Genomic DNA, 19,819 nt, shown 5'->3' on the forward strand with positions numbered 1-19,819 from the left:
TTCACCGCTGATATTTTGATATTGTTTTTGCTTTTCCGTTTTGCCAATCAGTGGGCTAAGGTCGACGAAATTATCTGAACGCTCGATCGGTATTACATTCCTTATTTCCATAAATTCATAAATTTTTATTCCTGTTTCGTGAAGTAAGGTAAAGTAACATGATGATAGATGAGAGTAAGAATTGTGCTAGTTTTAGAATTGATGAATTTAAAAATGCACCGGTATTCAATATAGTAAGTAGTCAAGCAAGTTATTCTAAGATAAATTGTAGTTAAGAAAAATTTATAACCGTCGTTTCACAGCATGAAAATTGATCTAGTTAAACTACTGCAGACCGATAACGAAACTCGTTTTGCGGTTAATAGATCTGCATTTTATTATACTGGTTGATTTAATTACTTTGCTTATGTGAGGGCTACTAGTTTATGCCATGGATGCTGGGCCCCTGATCCGGTGGGCCCGTTTAGCAGTACGACTGGGAGTAAACTCTCTCTTTAACATTGAACTTGACGTCGCGAGACTAGTGCGATCGCGGCTTTTATCCAAGACGGTCGTTCCCGTCTCTCCTTCGCTCTTTCGGTATACACTTTTGTATAATTCGCGAAAATTGATAACGATTGCAGTGTACGCCAGTCGACGCGAATACATTATGCATTCGATCGACACTCTGTTTCGAGCCGCGATATTCGTCGGCTTGGGATCGGTCGTCGCAACCATCATATACCTCACTCCAGTCCCAGGTAAACAGGAACACTGACGATTTTTTATCTTTTATTTTTACTTTTTTAATTTTTTGCAAATTTTAGTAAGATCTCTTATTCTCAAAACGGTAGTATTTACTTCGTTTTCTTCTTTTTTTTTTTTACCATGGAATTAAAATTGTCGCAATGCGTATGTTGAACTGCACATGTGCGAATGAAAAGAAAGTGGATGAGATACTGTATGAAAGTTGAAATTATCAAAAATAATTTTTTTTTTTCTTTTTTCGAGGGAAAATATTGGATAGAGCAATAAATTGTGGAAGAAAAAAATTCGTACTTATAGGTTCCAAAGAACTATCTTTCCATTACAAGATCTCGATATTTTTTATGAACTGTTGTAGAATCCTTGATATTTCGTCCTATTTCTTCTTCATGGTAATATAATGCTATACGATTATTGCACGTTAGTAAATAATGTAAATATTGCAATAGAAATTCGATAATGATCCGCAGAGCAAGTTAATTCCGCTCTCTCGGCGCAGCCGCAGACATTTTCCAGCACGATAACTGCAGAGTGTTGTAGCAGTTCTGCAATTCAAGTAGTTGCAGAACCGTGCAAATGCATGTGGGACATTCACCTCGCGTTTTACTGTTCTCAATAATTATCCATATTTTTCTCGCTATGAATTTATAATGATAATCATATATGCAAAAGTGATGTTTATCACGATGCGATCTGACTGTAAAAAATTGCTTTTTTTCAACCGAATCGAACAATGTATAAAATAAGGTGTACAAAACAGGATGAAAACTGAGCGTCACTTATATAGTGTACTTTATCTGCAATGTGAAATAAAAAGAAAGAAGAAAAAATGTGGAGTAGAAATTAGCAATAAATACGGAAACAAAGCGTATTGCGAAAAAAAAAAAGAAAATAATTGTAAAAGATAAATATAAAAATATCCGTTTTCAGCGGAGAAAGTTGTTTGAACGTGAGTCACGTGATCGGTCAACAATGGATTTTTAAAAATATCATAGATGGTAAGCCGAACGAGCTGAGCGCACACGTTCGGGATCGAAAGATAAAACGGGACTTGCTTTCGCTAGGGCCCGATACCCCACGCAGAGTTGGCGTAGGCCCAAGTAAGCGAGTCGGTGATTGAAGAAGCGTGCGAGCATCGGTCGTGAGTAAAGGGAAAGTGAGAGGCTGCTGGATGCGGTTAAAAAGTCAAACGTTAGGATAAGCCAATAAAAGTAGGAAAGCGTTCAAGTTGCCAGTTTCAAGGGAAGGCAGGTAGGGGCTGTCTGCAGTACCGGCGCAGCGCTGCGCTCGTGCCTACGGCCAACTTTCACTGCTCGACCGTGCAAGACTGACCCATATATTCCTAGCGGGCCCCCGGGTTGGGCCCCGACCACCGACCACCTCCAACCGCTCGGGACGACATCGGTTCTCAACTTCGTCTAACGAGAGTCCCGATCACTGATTGGCCCGAGATCAACTCGTTTATTGCAACTCTTGGCTGTGCAATCATCATTCGCGAGTCGAACGTTAGCGAGGACGGAAGGGGCGAAGTTCTGTTCGGCGGTTTCCGAGTGACCATGGCGTGCTGATAGTGCTCCTGAGACCTCTTTCCATCCGGTTTAAAGCCAATTTCAATTGCCATTTTTCCATTTTTTCGCGTTCATTAATTTTCTTTGTTTTTATTTATTTATTTATCCATTTTTCTCGAGACTGAGATAAATGCAATCGATCAGTCGATTTAGATTCACGCAATGCATGGATTCCTAATTGTCTGCAAAAATACACTCCGTATTTGACAGCTAGACAGTAGACTATATGTTACGACAGGAATATTACTTCGACGTGCTGCCGCTCACGCAATCCTGACATCCCAATGCAGTCGGTTACGAAGCGCCGGTCTTTAATCGAAACGCCCGCGGCTCGAATTATTGACCGCATGATCTATAATCCCGATCTTTGTTTGATCGCAGCATATGTATTGATTTGGTCCGGAGAAACGAATCGGGTTTTTTTATTGCTATAGACACTTTGTAAAGATCTACCTTTTTCAAGCTACGATTTCTTATACCTAACTGATGTTACTTTGTTTAAAAAATAAAACAATTTATAACTTATGTTTTCACTCTGTAATCTGCAGTTTCATTCCTGCAGTTTTTGCGGTAATTTACCTTATATGCTCTCGAGTCTCGTAACGACTGAATTGAATGAAATAAATAGCAGGGTGATTTTGCTGCCCATGGCAAATTGTTCGGTAATTGTTTCTATGTGAGCGTGGATAATTGTTTGTCAAGTCAGCTGCATACCGGGATCGTCACTGTCACCCAGCGAAGTTGTTTTCCTGTTGTTGTTCGTTGTCAACGCGAAAGTGCGGACTCTAATTAGTCTTCAGGAGATAAACAGTTTTTTTTTCTCTCTCTTTGTCCGTATCTTCTAGGAATTCTAAGGGAATTAGAAATCACTTGATCGGTATCAACTTTCGGAGAAAATCAAAAGTGCTCTTGCCCGTTGTCGACGAAGGCAACGACGCAGGTAGACTATGGATTTCTCCAATATTTGCACGTCGAGTTCGAGGCATTTTTCACCCTCAATCTATGCGCTTCGCTGCTCTATTGTACTGACGATGATAGCCGCGGTAGCTGCGATTTTGCACTTGAGCCACTACAATCCGAGTAAGTGTTGTTTTACAGAAATTTTGAAAATTCAAACACGCTAAATATAGATTTTATGAGAAATAACATGAGGACTGGACTGGCGAGGTGTAATAAGACGAAGACTTTCACTGTGCATACACCGTATTATATGCATCCAGGCTTGCCAAGACTTTAACAAAATATACATTTTACTGCAGAATGTAATCGTTAGACTTGCACGTATAGTACTTCACACCATTTTTCTTTCATCGGCTTCGGTTTGCTTGATATTCAACCCCTGACGTAACTGACAGTTTGATTAATCGTTCGAGGACAAAATATAAGCCATGATTAAAATTCTAATAGATTCCATAGCTGACTGGATTGTTTTTATATATATTTTTTTCCCTCCGTTTTATGTTATCAATTTTTGAATATATAAATAGCAGAGAATTTAATATTCGTCTATAGAAAAGCGTAGGAATTCTCGCAAATTATAATTATACACTTTTTTTTAATTACGTGCGCTATTCAACCGAGTTTACATTTATTCTATTTTTTTTATTCGAATTTCAAATCTCCGTACAATTTTTTGTCTCGACGAAATATACTTACGTATAAACGAGTTCGAAGGAAAAGCCCGTATTCAAGGCTGGAATGTCATTCACATCTGAGAAATGTTTTTTAGAGTTTAAGTTATGAAATATCACAAGATACATATCATTCAAATAGCGAAAGAGCATTTTTTATCCTATCGTAAGAGCGACTAAAATTTCATTTTCCCGGTATCAGAGAATTTTGTTTTTCGTTAATGCCGGGTGATAATTAAAAACTTGAGTACTGCAAATTTTTATTCATACAAATCGTTTTTGCAGTTATTCATTTTTCACTAATAGCGTAAATTATAGCACTTATACAAAGGAAACCGTATGGGATGTATTTTAGGCGGAAATCGATTCGTATCAAGTTGGGAGACACGAGTTAAGATTAGAACGATGCGGTAACACGGTCTAAAAACGATTATTTCTTTAAAAAATATGCCGTTCACCTATATCGATCAAACATTGTGCAGTTCGAGACGAATTATGTAAATCAAGAACTTATATAAGCTATGCAATGTGTGACTCATTGTAAATTATAATAAGCCTTATATCATCGAAAACTATACACAAGCTGCTCTCTCGACTTAAAACTGAACCCACGATATTTTCTTGGTGACTATAACCGATAATCAATGCGTTATAATCAGACCCAATAATTCCAATTAATTTCTCTTCTACAGAACAGACGTTCTTATCATGCGACAGACCTTGTCATCACCTGGACTGGCCGATGATTTGTCGGGTGAAGCTAACCCTCGAGGTTTATCAATCCCTAAGCAAGTGAGTATAGGCAATAGGTCATTGATCGATAATCGATGAAGCACCGAATTATTGAGAAAAATTAAGTGAAATGGAATTTAATAATTTTTTCGTATTTCGAGGCTACTTTTATACTTCCAAATGGAATGAAAAATTCCCCTTGTATTGTTATCTCAATCGGGCAACAGGTTTTGGATAGATTACGCATCGGCAATAACGTCGATCCGGTTTTCTGAATGTGTAATTTGTTAAGCTCGAGTAAGAATATGTTTAAATATAGTTTGACGAAATTTTTGCATTAGCTTTTACGTGAAGCGAAATAATTGCGATGTTCAGTGCTTTGGTGTAATAATTAAAAATGGTACTTTCATCCAAGATTTAAATTTTGCATAATACATTTTTATGGCGTGACATATATTATGTATATATAATGTATATGGTTTCGCAATGTCGGAAATAAACGAGAAACTTTCGGGGAGATCTGGTACCTCATAGGCGGTCAGTGACAGTCGGCGTTTCGAGTCGGCAACTTTCTTACGCCAGACTTGACTCCATTCCTGTCATTAGTATCGACCTTTCTCATACGCGGTATTACCGCATCGCGTCGCAAGGATAACGCATCGTTACGTCAATCGCGCAATCGGACTTTCATGGTGACGTTACGTTACGGAGATCAAACGCCGGCCGTTACGCAACGAAAGAGCAACGCGGTAAGAAAAAGGAATGCAAAAATCACGAAAAGTGATTTACCGAGAGAAGGGGGGCGCGTGCGAAAGGAATTCGCGAACGCTAAGACTTTGACTATTCTTCTTTTTTGTTTCTGACGTAGGTCGTGCGGTAATTGCCCAGCCAATGAAACCGCCTGTCTTGGAAAGCACTGTGTATCCGTCGATGGTCAGAGGAGAGGTGTGCTGGTCGCCAATCGGCAGATGCCAGGTCCCAGTATACAGGTAATTCCATTATGAGCTACGCGGTTTTTGAATTTCCGCCATTACGTCACGCGGCATCTTTAAATTGCGTGGATATATATTTCGCATCTCACGTTGTGTCCAGAAGGTGAAAGTGCGCTTGTAATGACTCGCTGTATTCGCGGCGGAAGATGCAGATATTTAATTATAGATTCTCTCTTCTGTTGCGGAAGTAATTCACCAAAACGACGCATGAATGCATTCTTTTATTTATTCTTTGTTAAAAAACTAAAAAAAAAAAAAAACCGACTTCTACGCAAACAGTTTCAACTACCAAATTTCAAATGCCTTTTTTATCTTCTCAGAATTGTTTACAATTTTTACAAACTATATTCTTCAATGAATTTCTTTTTTATTCACGAGGTGTTCAAAATTTACATTCAAATTTACGTTTAACCAGATTATTATAATACATGGAAATGACTGATTCTTAACATGCTTCAAGCTTCACGTCGACGATATTTCAATTTTAATAAATACTCACTTTGTTCCAGCGAGAAAACTAACTAGTAGGTCATTATCGCAAATAATTGAAATTTTATAAAGCGTAGAACGTAACGAAGATATATATATATATATACGTAATTAGATTTATAAGAAGATTAGAAACTCGCGGCATTTCCCGTGTATAAGTATTTACAGTGAAAAACTTTTATCAATCAATGATGTTAAGGAATGCGTGGTGAAGAGAGAAATCGGTTCTTTTTTTTCTACTTTTTAAACTGCAAAAAATAAAGAAAAATGCAGCCTACAGATATGTACATTAACCAGAGATTTATGTATACATATACATATTGCAATGCACTTTCTGCATTATTTTACGTCACTGTACAGTGTACAAAGACTTTTACCAGTTGATTGTAAAGTTAAAGTACGTATTATACGTTCTGAGTCCTAATGTATATAGTACATGATAATTTAATTGTAAAAGTACAGAGAAAAGAGGTTTGTCGAATCTATCAAATATGGTGAAAGAAACGTTGTTTCCATTTTTTTATGAAAAAAAAAAATTCTAATTTCATAGCTCCAACGAAACAGCGTGATTGAAAAAAGTAAATAAGTAATAAATTGCCTGATCGCTAGAGAAATCACATTTAATTTTACGGAAAACAATATTTCTATAACCATATTCAATAAATTTTATGTACTTCGGTCTCCCAACGTACTTCCACGAGGTGTTATAATAAGCGCAACGATCAGCTTCAACGTCTGCACTTTTTTCATGCGGGATGATCAGACGGTAAATATGACTGCAGGTATGCGAGAACGACATCCTCGTCGTTGACGTGGTGAACCGTCTTCCTGGTCGAGCGGTCGCGGTCCATTGGCGAGGGCAGTCCCAGATCGAGACGCCGTGCATGGACGGTGCCCCATTGGTGACCCAGTGTCCGATACCGAGCTACACTGTCTTCCAGTACAAGTTCCGGGCAGCGGCGGCAGGAACTCATCTCTGGCACGCGCACGCAGGTGAGTAAAATCCATCCTCAGAAACGGGGGGTTAAATAAATAGGGTGTCTCGAGCACGAAGTCACGTAACCGATTTAAGGACGTTTACGAGAATTTCGGTATGAATTGATAATTGAATAATCTGCAAAATATAACCTCAAAGCTCGCCTCGCGTCGTAATTAATTGATGAAATATTTCTACGATATTTATTCTACCCTAACTGACCAAATCGTACTTTTCTACAATAGCACGATCATTTAGCAATGAATTTTAAGTTTGTCAGATATGTCGCTGAGAAACTATCTCGGTTATCGTTAACGCTATTGCATTGGTCACGTGACATCTGAATCCCCGAAACACCTCGAATGGGCGGGGAACAGCAACGATGCGACGGGTATTAGAAAGTGATTTTTTTTTTTTATCGTGATTTTGCAGGTGGCGACGTTGCCGACGGATTGTCCGGCTCTCTGATCGTGCGGCAGGCCGACGCCCGCGAGCCCCATCGCGCCCTCTACGACATCGACGATCCGAAACACGTGATCCTCCTCAGCGAGTGGAAGCACTTCTTCTCCACCGACGCCACCTCCAATCCGCTCCGCTCCAAGACCGCCGCTCTTCTCGTCAACGGAAGGGGGCGCCAATCCGCTGGTCCCAGGGTTCCTCTCTCCACCTTCACTCTCATCCCCGGTCAACGACACCGGTTTAGGGTCGCTCACGCAGGTGGCGCCGAATCCTGCCCCGTAAATCTCGCCATAGAAGGACACTCTTTACTCGTCATTGCCCTTGACGGACACCCCGTCAGCCCCTTAAAGGTCAAATCGGTTACTCTGGTCAAAGGTACGATCGTCGTTCCTCAGGTTCGAATTTTAGTTTTTTAGAGGCGATTCGGTGAAAATCGAAAACTTTTGAGAAAAATTATCGTTCAACCCTTCGGTTCTCATTAACCGTTTTTTATTTATTTTTTTTACTTTTTAATATTGCTGCATTATCATACACGCAAATTATTGTTTTATCCAGAGACCAATTCTTAGACAGATTAATTTTTTTGCCTGGAATTCGGAGACACAGACTCCGAGAAGTTATGGCCGTAAAAAAACGAACTTTGTTTTACCAATTCGCTCTTCTGGCTGTCGGATCTTTCCGCTATGACTTCAAGATGATAATCACTCCGCAGGAGAACGTCTAGACTTTGTCCTGAAGGCCAGCGGAAGCATTAGGTCTTACGGGTTGACGGTGCGGACGATAGAAGGCTGCTTGTCGCCTGCGGTAGTCGGTGGTGCGATTTTGCAGTACAAGGGCCTTACCGACGGAGAACCGTCGGTGATCTCAAGCCTCGAGAAGACTGGGTCTCCTGAAGGCGATCACCGGGATACCAGGATCGACGTTTCCCTGACGTCAAATCCGTCCGAGGGTTGTAACGACCGGGAGAAAATATGCCTGACGGAAGTTCGAAGCAAAAGGAAGCTGCCGAAGGTCCTTCAAGGAACGCCCGACGTCACGATGTATCTACCGATCAACTACAGCATCGAAACGTCCGATTTCACAGGTGAAAAAATTCTCTCATATCCCCGAATCTGATTTTTTTTTGATTTTTTTTTCTGCAGGATCGATTTTCACACTGTTTCTTGTTTTTTTTTCTCCATTTTTCGTTCTGTTTTTTGCGCAGACGGCGGCGAGATCCGGACGCGGGTACTTCACGTCAGCAACGTGACGTTTACTTTCCCTTCTTCGCCACTACTTACTCAGGGTCAAGATATTCCTCAGGAAATTATTTGCTCCGGCAATGCTGCCGATCCATTACAGGCTGCGACCCGGTGTCGTCGCGACGGCATCTCCGAGGGTCAGGTCTGCGAGTGTGTTCACGTCAGACGCATTCCCGCTGGAGCAACCGTCGAAATCATCCTCATGGATCAGGGTGAGAGTTGATAATGTTTTTTCTCTATTCGGTGTTATAAATTTTGGTGAAAGCTAAGGTGCACGACGTTGATTTTTTGCTTAATTTTGTGACTATTCTCTCTGAATTTCATACCCTTTCTAAAGATTTCAATTGATTTCGATAACGATGTCAGATTCAAGTTTGGTTGCGATAATTTCAACGAGAAATGACGACCTTTTCGAAGGTCGATTGACGAACAAGAAACTGCGTCCCTGTCTTAGACGCCATTGTTTTGTACCAAATTAGTATCCCGATTGTATAATCCTTCGATATTGATAATAATTATTATTTCTGCGCTATCGTCTCAGACGTGCATAGACATTTTCACAAAAAAACAATCCACCGTCTCGAGATTGAAACATAATTTCAGTGGTTCTATTCAACGTGGAAGGTCATCCCCAAAATCAGCATCCAATGGATCGAATACCGTGGTTATACATTGCACAAGATGCGATAAGTTATTTTGTTGCGTCATGTTGTTAGATGAGCTTGTTTCAAGCTGTTTACAACCCCTTCTGCTTACATGTAACGTAATGCTAGCTGTATATTATGTATCGCAGAGGGCGCAGAGCCTTGTAAGGGCTTAAAAGGACTCGCAGGATCCCTCGAATGGCGGTTAGCCTTGGCTCAGAGACCTTGAGCTACATCTCCGCCACGTGGAGGCTGTAAAAACACTCTGTATTGATCCCGTTCCAGGTCCTGAGTATAATTTTGCGGGGATAATAGAGGGGGAAGTTGACTCCCTGATAGCTTCTCTCTGACTCTCTCGTCTCTCGCGAATAACATGATGCCAACGCAAGTTATGATGGGTTTAATTGCTACCTATTAACAATTGTCTGAGGTTTAAAGGGTCGGTTTATACTAAATTTTTACCTCGTGAAATATAGTCGATGTGATTAGAAATACGGAGAGATTCCATTTTTTATTTATTGTTGGGTTGTTTTTAGTGAAAGAAACAACAACAATACTTAGAAAGCGTTTAATGTGTCGCTCAGAATCTAGATCACTTTCCGTAGTTTGATTGTTGATAATATTGATGATAAAAATCAGACGAACATGAGTAACAGTTTAATAATACGTCGTTTGTAACCACTTTCAATTATCATTGCGCAATTCTATTCTTCGGTCACATGAAAAGCACTTTCCCTTTCGTTGTTTGGAAATTTGATTACGTAAGGAGCTCACTGAGGCTTCTGACTTGCTCGTATGAGGTATTCGGTGAAATTGAAAGGCAGAGAGATATTTTTAATCCAAGTACGTGACGCTTTTGCCTCAGTATCACTAACGATATTTACAGTGAAAAAAATCTTTCAACTTGCACTCAAGTGTGTTTACCGAAGCAAGCTAGCCAGGTGTATAACCTAGCAGCTCACCAAGCTATATAAGTTGCGCAAATATTGGATGAGAAAGTGCCCTTCGTTGTTTGAAAGAAACGACTTACGGCGACGGGGAATTTCGAATACTTATACTTAAATAACAACTCTATATGTTTATTGTAAATCAAATTTATTTTCGAAGACAAAGAAAATCGTTGACTATCTAACGAGAATCGTGTGAACTGAATTTCTATAAGTACACATCTGGAAGTGGGATCAAGATTTTTCCACCTACGAATCATTGCAATTTCTTAATTCATCTCCAAAAGCACCGTCCAATTGCAATTTGCAATGAATTGCATTCGTACTTTATACTTACGGGAAAATGAAATGCAAATGTGATTCGTATTGAATGTAACTACATACAATTTATATCAGTTATTATCATATCAATTAAAAATTGTATTTGTGACTTGTAACCCACTAATCGCAATTGTGATCGCCCATCACTAATCTCAAGTCTCGAAACTGTCAACACAGCCGTCCGATTATTATTATTTTGTCCTTTGATAATTTTATCCACTTCCGCACAGGCGGTTTGGATGACCTGGTATACCACCTCCACGGGTTCAGCTTCTACGTTGTGGGGGCAAAGCGTTTCGGGCGAAGCGTGTCCGTTGATGAGGTGAAGGAGATGGACAGCCGCGGGATGCTGCTGGGTCGAGACCTGGACCACCCTCCGTTGAAGGACACTATTGTGGTACCGAAGCATGGCCTCGTGGCTCTCCGATTCAAGGCTGATAATCGCGGTGAGAAATGAAGCCAACCTTGAAACCGTGAACGGAGAAATGGGGTCGGTTTTACCGGTGATAATTTTTCACTCTCAGGTTACTGGATGCTGCGAGATGAGCACGCGTCCCAGTGGACCAGAGGACTCGACGTCGTCCTGCAGGTCGGGGAACCGGATGGGATGATACAGGCGCCCGAGGACTTTCCAAAGTGCGGCTCCTTCGTAGGACCAGATTATTTTCTCATTTAGGTCTCATCTACGATTAATGCCTATAGTATACTAAAACCACGACTGATGTAAATAGCTGTAAATAGTGTAACGGGTAACCGTAAAATGTGTGTGATCTATCTTTTTTCTTTTTTTACTTTTTGCCTATTGTCTTGATTCATGGTCTTATACTTGGTACTGTCACACATAATGTTAGATTGTTAGATATATACGTTATGTATTTTTGAAACCAAATAAAGACTATAATGAAGTTGCTGCTGTTGACAATGACCATCGAGCTTGCCCTGGAAACACAAGAAGCTTGAATCGCGTTGAGACCTTCTTCTGTTCGCTGCTTATCGATGAATGTAATCGAAGAAGAAAGTTTTCATGACACCGTTTCTCCTACGCCTGATGAATTTACAGGGAGAAAATTCCAAGCTTTTACCGTGTAACAAGTCGACCAGCTGTTGTCGTAGAGTTCGGTAAATCAGCTGATGTGCAACGACAGCCAGGAATGTCCTGTTTAAGTGCCTTGCACACGCAGCTTGTGACTCTACTGTCAGTGCCGCATGAGATCCTCCTGTTCCGGCACAAGGTATTCAAGGAGTACGTCAAAATCGCCGTCGGTCCGGACTTCATACACACTTTGCCCTCCTTCATCGTTCTATCCGCGATGATAATCGTGCTGTGGAGAAGCCCGCCGAAGATTCAATGCGTTTCCGTAGTTGTAAGCAGGGTGACCGTCTTCCGAGCACTTCAGGTACATCAAACAACAACAAATAGCATAGATCATCAACCATGTTCCGTTTTTCATGGTCTCTTTAAGGTCCTCACCAGCTGGGCTCTAGTTAACGGTGTTCTATGGCTCTGGCTCATCTTCCAAAGGATTCTTTACTGCTTCGTATGGTCCTACTGGAGTTACGTTAGTACCTTGTTACCACCAAACCTCGAAACCTATCAGACGATACCATCTTTCATCAATTCTCCAAATGCTTCCAAAGCAGGACTCCGAGTATCAGGCCACCCCAGTTCCTTGGTGGCAGCGCGTTTGGTCTTCATACTATCCACCACCCCATCAACCACCGATATTTTCCGCCGGTTTCATCAGCTGGATACTCTCGATGATTGCTGCCATCGGGGTGCTCGGATTCGTCACGTCTCCTCAGATGATGCAGAACATTTTTTCAGATCTGCTTCTCACGGTTCGTGACCTGCCGTTCATCGTTAGGCATGGTTTCACCTGGTCCACGAACAGGTGACTATAAGAAGTTTCCGTTGTCTTCTTGAGAATGGACATTGAAAACTTGCGATGTTTCAGGGTCAGAGAGGCGATGTCATGCGACAGAGGGACCGCCGTTGAGGAAAGTGAAATCAGCTCCGTCTGCGACGATTGTCGCTCAGATTTGTCGGCCGACGTCACTCGGGGGGTTTCGAGTCGTCGCGATGTTCGCCCCGTCTCGTATGGAACCAACTGGACTCCCAGACCCACGTATTCGGGGTACAAGGAGTCGCAGCGAAAGTACCAAGAGAAAACAATCCGAACTTCTGCAGTCACGGTTGCCGGCGGTACGATCCGTCATGACGACGAGAAATTGTCACCGAGGCAACTGCGGCATCGACGAGGCTGTCATACAGTCGTTCCGAGCAATTCCAGCGATAAGTCAAGCGGATGTTGAAGGGAACTTTGTACTTTGGTATTATCGCGTAGCAACGTCATTCCACGATGATGGAAATTTACACAGACTGAAATTTCGCTTTGGTACAACGGGACTTGTTGTATATGATTATTTTGTACAGATAATTTATTTTGGAATTATACCGCGGACCTGATGGCCCACTTCTATTTATTTTTTATTTTTTTCTTTCGTACTTCGTTACTTGTCACGGAGATCATGTGTTTGGACTGTTTCATCTTTTTTTGTTTCCACGAAACGAAGTACGATTTACTTTGGCTTTCTCTGATGCTCGCGTAGCTTATACGGGATCCTTTAGATTCCGCGAAAGCGCAAAGTCAAATTTTATACAGCGATTGCTAAGATCCTTGCAACGGTTACATCGCGCCTAAGTGTAAAATCTCTACAAAGAGAGTACTACAAACGTCATTCTCAGCACGCGTAAAAGCATATTACGTAAAACTTGCCAGTCATCAACGAATTTCACGTGCTCGACTGTGGGAAAGTATAATGCGGACATTGAAAAAAATTGATGAAATGAAACGATAGCAAAAAAAAATTTTTAAATTAAAAAAAAAAAAAAAAATGGTCGAATCACAGCGACGAAAAAAAAGAAAACAAAAGTGTGTAAAGTAGTACAATCAGTACAAGAACTATGCGATCTTCGATAAAGAAAACGGTACCTGGTTTAGAAACTGTTAGCCGTTGGCGGTGTGGCTAGATGAGGACAGATCAAAATAGATTTAGAAACTAATCGATTCATGACGTCGTACGTGACTCATCGCGAGCTGGTGGTTTTATTGACAAACAACGGTGAAATTTTTCAAGGATAGTTCAAGGACTGCAAAGGACAATGGGGTCGGAGGAAATAATAACTCTTAAAGCCTGTTTCTACGTCATCCCGATTCACCCTCAACCTTTCGCCCTTCAACCCGGCCTAGCCCTTAAATTTTCGGCACGTTCCCCACGTTTGGAATCTTGAAGAAACTGCGTCACCTGCTCGGGGCTGAAGGGTGACGTGGAGGAATGTTGGCACGGGGTGTTCGAGGACGAGGGTTTTGTGTCGAGGACGCATGCGTCGTGGGGATGAGATACCCCCGCAGCGTTGCGCCGTTTGCTTTACTCTACAACGGCAGTCCTTGTGAGGTAGGTCGCTCAAGGCTCGCAACCCTTTCATTAACTCCGCATATCACAACGGGCACAAGTCAAGCCTCAGAATTTCAACGTGCCTCGAGTGTAATTGGAAATACGGAAGCTGCGTCAACCGCCACACTGTACCACGGCGGACGTAACGAAGTGCATCGTGAAATTGTCGCATGACAAAGGTGTGTTGTGTTCGACGGATCATACGTTCTCTGTTGTGATAACATGGTTGTTTTCCTCCTGCGAGGATCCTTGCTCTCGGATTTAAATCCTCCTTTTCACCAATGTTCTGCAGTTCATGAAAGTGGGTGATGAGAAAAATCTCTTCACCTTCACCCCTGCTTTCCAGACAATATCGCGGTTCTTCACAACGATCAACGTTGTTTAACCCTGAATCATCCCTCTCCTCCCCCCCACCATCATGATTTAATGTGTCTGTCGCGGGTGTTGAGGGCCACCGCGCAGACTCGGATTTCCCGAATCAGGTGAAAATTGCAACACCACCGTTTGCCTTGCCCCACTCTTATTCCTGAATGGGGGTGTATTGGTGTATAGTGAAAACTAGCGGGAAGAACGCATGCGAGAACTAACACAGCCGCCGAGTGTTGAGCTGGAGGTTTTATTTGCTTTGCTCATACGGGCGCCACTCCACGTGGAAATTCAGCATGGCCCTGTGCGTGTCTATTGATTTTGCGACGCTCAGCATCCCTCAGACGCAATAACACCCTAGAATCTTCCTCGCATATTTTCTACGAGACGCGGTATACACGTAGTCGCAGTTGCTCAAACGTATGCTGCGTGCAATTAATGGCAACCATATTTTTATGCTGGTCAGCTCATTTATCTTTTTGTATTCACAAAGTGGTCCACGCTAGAATTTGATGGGCCTTAAGGCTCGTTCAGTACCGAACGGTTGTTACGTGATTGCTCTCGAGATCTGAGAGTGTTTTTTGGTTGAGCACCTTGAAAGTCTGTCAGCTGAGACCCGAAAATGCGGCTATAACGGCACCTGTCACATACATATATGTATAGGTAAAGAAATTCGGCGATACACGCATTTACGAACGACGACCGTAAGAGAAACTTGTTACCGGCACCGATTCCAAGCAATGTCTTTGAATAAGAAAGGATTTGAGAACCGGTTTTGAGGTACCGTCAAATCATGCTGCGTAACACCTTTTCTCAACTCGCTGTAAAAGAGGTTCCGTTTATGTACTTCAATCACGCCAAGAATCATTGTTCGGAATTTCTCCGATACGTTATAGCCGGTGCGTTAGGTACATATTCTCGAACAGAATATGGCTCCAGGCAAACTCTCTTCACCTCTTAGAACGTAACTTGTGTTCAATAAGTCAATGGTACTAATGAGCACAACGTTGTCAATCATCAACACATCTTTTCTTCTTCTTTCCTAATTTGAATAAGTTCCTTATGCTTGTCTGCATACGAAGCTTGACTATTTATATCGTCGGAAACTATTTATGCGAGTGCGGAATATAATTCGATTCAAAGTGAGTCTGATTGATCGAGAAATGTAAGCGTACAAAAGACAGTTCATCCTACAGAATAAATCGAGATCGTTTCAGGATACTGGAATCGTTTACAGACGAGTCAAACTCTTCGCCAGTTGTTTACATAAGTATAATCATACCGTAAAGATCAATAGCCGCGAGATATATCACATGTGTTCTCACCTTTCGCAAATATCAAAGTCTCTGACTGTCATGATCAGCTTTAGGATCCAGATGCGACTTAAGGTAAGTGTACCAGTTATTGAAACATTTAGACGACATTATTGACCCGTTTATTTTCCAAAATTATAAATTGACGAGACAAATTGTGCATTTCTCGATGACTAAAACTAATTGTTACAGTCTTCGACGCTAGAAATTTATTTTCTGATAATTTTAGAACTAAGGATCAAACAGCCGAAACCAAAAAAGTCAATAACTGGTACACTTACCTTACCACTGTTCCCCGCATTGTCGCAGGAACTTTGATTGATCCCGAATGAAATTCATGAATTCAACTATTCGAATTTAAAGAGTTGAACTCGTTCCAGTGGCATGTCAGAAAAAATGTACTATTGGGGGGAGGAACGGGAGACGGGGGACTCGGAGCAGACCTTCATCGAGTTCAAGGCGAAGCCCTCGTCAGCAGGAGAGTCGTCGTCACGAGCGATCCCGAAGATGGTGGTGTCGCCGCCGCAAGGGGAGATAGCGGGCGCTGGTAGTCGGGGTGAGGACGCGGAACGCGGTGGCTGGGACAACAAGCTGGACTTCCTTTTCTCGTGCATCAGCGTCTCAGTTGGCCTCGGAAACGTCTGGCGGTTTCCTTACCTCTGCTACAAGAACGGAGGAGGTAAGCCTGTCTGCCGCAAGATTTTCATTGGCACCAGAACTCTTTTCGGGTTAATTGTGACTAATTTGATGTGCAGGTGCTTTCCTCGTCACTTATGGAATCGCGATGATCTTTTGCGGAATTCCGATATTCTTCCAAGAGGTTGCGATCGGTCAGTACCTCGGTGCCGGTGGAATGACTCTCGTTGGTCAGCTGTGCCCTCTTCTCCAAGGTCCGCTATGAGTTCCCTTTCTCATGTAGTTTTTGGTCCTGGCCAATCGATGACCGATTTACCATTTTCAGGTGTCGGCTACGCGACCATGACGATCGTTTTCTTCCTGGACGTTTACTACTGCATCATCATCGCCTGGACCTTGTTCTACCTGATCGCAACCTTCGCCAATCTTCCCGGACTGCCTTGGAGCGGTTGTGGTGAGTGTGTAGTTGGCGGTTTCGATGCCTCGCAATGTTGCTAAATGTGAAAATTTTTCTCGATTATTATCAGGAAACTGGTGGAACACTGAAAACTGCTTCAGCGCTGAGGAAGCTATTCAGGATCACGAGAAACACGCGAACACGACGACGTCGACGCTGAACAATCAGACCGTGCATCACACAACGCCGGTTGAGGAGTATTGGGAGTAAGTATGCGTGCAAGTGTTGACAATAAATTAACATCGATGCTACAGCAGGGATCATTCGTTATCCCGGTCCAAGGTGCGCCGTGAATATTAAGGACGCAAAGGATCAGACCCAAGGGAGTATATAGTCAAGAGGAAACTTTCGATTTCAATAAATCGCGTGACTGCCCATCCCCTCGTCCTAGCGACCTCGCCCTAACCAATTCGCGATAAGCGCAAAGCGAGGCTTGACTCATTACTACCGATTCCAGTCGACGCGTTCTTGGAATAACTGGAGGCATCGAGGAAATCGGTGGAATGCAGTGGGAACTCCTGGGGTGTCTAGTTTTAGGCTGGCTACTAGTCTACGCGATAATACGACGCGGGCTTCACCAGAGTGGCAAGATCATCTGGTTCTCAGCCCTTTTCCCGTACGTGGTACTCTTCATTCTTCTCGGGCGTGCCGTGACCTTGGACGGTGCTGCGGATGGACTTCTTTACTACGTCACACCGCGATGGGAGAAGCTACTGACTCCTGGACCCTGGATCGACGGTGCGACGCAGATATTTTTCGCTTACAGCATCGGTACCGGGGCTCTTCCGGCTCTAGGATCGTACAACAAGTTCCATCACAACTGTTACAAGTAAGGAAATAGATATCTGAAGGCCATTCGGCTGTGCTCCTGGTTGTACAGTGGTTCGCTAATTCGTTGATCTCGGTTTTAAGGGACGCTCTGATCACCTGCGTTGTCAATACTCTGACCTGCCTGCTGGCCGGCTGCGTCACCTTCTCAATCCTCGGCCATATTGCCATGGAACAGAACACCAAGGTATCCGAAGTCGTCAAGAGCGGACCTGGCCTCGTGTTCCTAACTTATCCTGAAGTCGTACTCAAGCTGCCTGGAGCACCGATTTGGGCGATAATATTCTTCGTCATGCTTATAGTAAGGGAAAATCCGTCACCTTAGGCTCGTCAAGAGACTCTTTCGGTCACTGATCTGCACTTTCGCTTCTCTTCTCGAACAGATTCTTGGCATAGACAGCGAGTTCTGTATCGTGGAATCGTTCATCACCGGTGTCGTTGACAATTGGCCCGACACCCTTCGCCCTCATCGTAACAAATTTACGGTCGCCATATGCTTGCTGATGTTCTGCATGGGGGTTCCCATGGTCACGCACGTTAGTACAGTCTGATGATGGTGTTGAGATAAAAATTCAGGGCGAGATATGCGAATGAGATGTGTACAATTTCTTTTCCCCATCTGTTTCAGGGTGGAGTATATATCTTTCAGCTGATGGACTTCTACTCGGCAAGCGGAATGTCGATCCTCTGGGTTTGCTTCTTTCAGACAATAGCGATATCTTGGATATTCGGTACTCAGAAATTTTGCGACTGTGTCCATCAGATGATGGGTATTCGTCCAAATAAATTCTGGTACATATGTTGGCTTGTTTTTGCCCCGGTTGTTATGGCGGTGAGTTGTAAAGATTCACCCTCGTATTAAAATTCGTTGAACACTGTTCCAGACCTGTTCTACTTACGTAGCATTAATCTATATCATACGATTTCAGTTCATATTCGTATTTCAATGCGTCCAATACAAGCCCTTGAAATACGGCAGCACTTACGAATATCCATTGTGGGCTGAGGTGGTTGGATTCATTCTGAGTTTCTCGTCGATGATTTGGATACCAGCTTACGCCGTGTACTACGTCATTGCATCGCCAGGATCGTTCAAAGAGGTGAGTTTCTCTGCTTCGAGATAAAAATTGACGCTTGACCTCGGATGGGAAAAATTTGTTTACAGAATATCCTGAAGGGATTGAAGCCTAACATAAAATCCAGAGCGAAACTACCAAAGGGTGAAAAATCGGCGATCATTCCTATGTCTGAGAGTAGTGCCGGTCTGATTTCCAAAAACAACAGTTTTCTCAGTCAGTAACGATACCCGAACGAGCCCGCAGGGCGTTTGATAGGATATACCGAAGTGTGATGGGGTTTTATGTGTGTATACGTATATCTGTATCTCTGCACACCCATATGTACATGCGTATATTCATATAAATACCACGTGGGGATTCCGCCTTGTTTGTGCAGACATAAGGCAGTGATACAAAACGCAGTATTACGCGACCTCTCGAGTTTTTTTTTTTTCTTTTTTTTTTTAAAAATTCGAAAATCGAAACACAACATCGACGAGACAAGTAATTAAGTCAATCAAACGCTGCGAGCTCGTTATTGCTGGTATACCTATTCTGACGAGAGAAAGAAGCGACGGAAAGCAGAGTAAAGTACGAATATATTTGTTGCGTTAACTAAAATGCGGTAGCTACAACTATACAATTTGTAAGAATATAAAATTGTTGAGGTTTATATTATTAATATTATTATTACTATTATTATTATTATTATTATCATTAATGGTAATGTGTAAAATAGTCGAGAATCGCACATTATAAATTGGCGATGATTTAGTTTTGTCGGATCCGCATAAAGGCATAAACGAAAAGCGTGGCTCTTGCGATTAGAAAAGCTTAATTGTAGGGTGGATCCAGAATTAGTTACCGTTGCTTTTACGAACATAGCTACGTTTTAGGGATTAAAATATAATCTAAATAGGCTATGTAATTTAACGAATCAAACGGTATTTATTTAAGACAA

At 42.3% G+C, this 19,819-nt stretch overlaps 2 protein-coding genes and 1 pseudogene across 5 annotated transcripts; all 3 read left to right on the top strand.

The window, feature by feature from the left end:
* The first annotated feature begins 536 nt into the window (after nucleotides 1-536).
* LOC124410393 (laccase-2-like) lies at nucleotides 537-11,695 on the top strand. Of its 3 annotated transcripts, XM_046888721.1 has the most exons (10): nucleotides 2,012-2,340; nucleotides 3,158-3,392; nucleotides 4,636-4,735; nucleotides 5,544-5,664; nucleotides 6,939-7,149; nucleotides 7,565-7,966; nucleotides 8,304-8,675; nucleotides 8,796-9,044; nucleotides 10,975-11,190; nucleotides 11,269-11,695. In XM_046888721.1, exons 2-10 carry the CDS (start codon nucleotides 3,260-3,262, stop codon nucleotides 11,418-11,420), a joined length of 1,956 nt encoding a protein of 651 aa, XP_046744677.1. In that variant the 5' UTR covers nucleotides 2,012-2,340; nucleotides 3,158-3,259; the 3' UTR covers nucleotides 11,421-11,695. The 3 variants fall into 3 exon arrangements, with proteins under 3 accessions (XP_046744679.1, XP_046744677.1, XP_046744678.1); XM_046888723.1 differs by lacking the exons at nucleotides 2,012-2,340; nucleotides 3,158-3,392 and adding an exon at nucleotides 537-740; XM_046888722.1 differs by lacking the exon at nucleotides 2,012-2,340 and having other exon boundaries at nucleotides 2,971-3,392.
* Nucleotides 11,696-12,054: 359 nt separating this feature from the next.
* On the top strand, nucleotides 12,055-13,159 carry LOC124410537 (annotated as a pseudogene).
* Nucleotides 13,160-14,168: 1,009 nt separating this feature from the next.
* On the top strand, nucleotides 14,169-19,287 carry LOC124410402 (sodium- and chloride-dependent GABA transporter 1-like). 2 transcript variants are annotated; one of them, XM_046888735.1, is made up of 11 exons: nucleotides 14,169-14,379; nucleotides 16,189-16,558; nucleotides 16,635-16,769; nucleotides 16,841-16,969; nucleotides 17,043-17,178; nucleotides 17,430-17,801; nucleotides 17,885-18,101; nucleotides 18,184-18,336; nucleotides 18,429-18,632; nucleotides 18,730-18,900; nucleotides 18,966-19,287. In XM_046888735.1, the coding sequence occupies exons 2-11, from the start codon at nucleotides 16,264-16,266 to the stop codon at nucleotides 19,098-19,100; spliced, it is 1,947 nt and encodes a 648-aa protein (XP_046744691.1). In that variant the 5' UTR covers nucleotides 14,169-14,379; nucleotides 16,189-16,263; the 3' UTR covers nucleotides 19,101-19,287. The 2 variants fall into 2 exon arrangements, with proteins under 2 accessions (XP_046744691.1, XP_046744690.1); XM_046888734.1 differs by having other exon boundaries at nucleotides 16,260-16,558.
* The last annotated feature ends 532 nt before the right edge of the window (nucleotides 19,288-19,819 follow it).

The sequence above is a fragment of the Diprion similis genome, chromosome 9 (genome assembly GCF_021155765.1).
Source record: "Diprion similis isolate iyDipSimi1 chromosome 9, iyDipSimi1.1, whole genome shotgun sequence".
Lineage (NCBI taxonomy): Eukaryota > Metazoa > Arthropoda > Insecta > Hymenoptera > Diprionidae > Diprion > Diprion similis.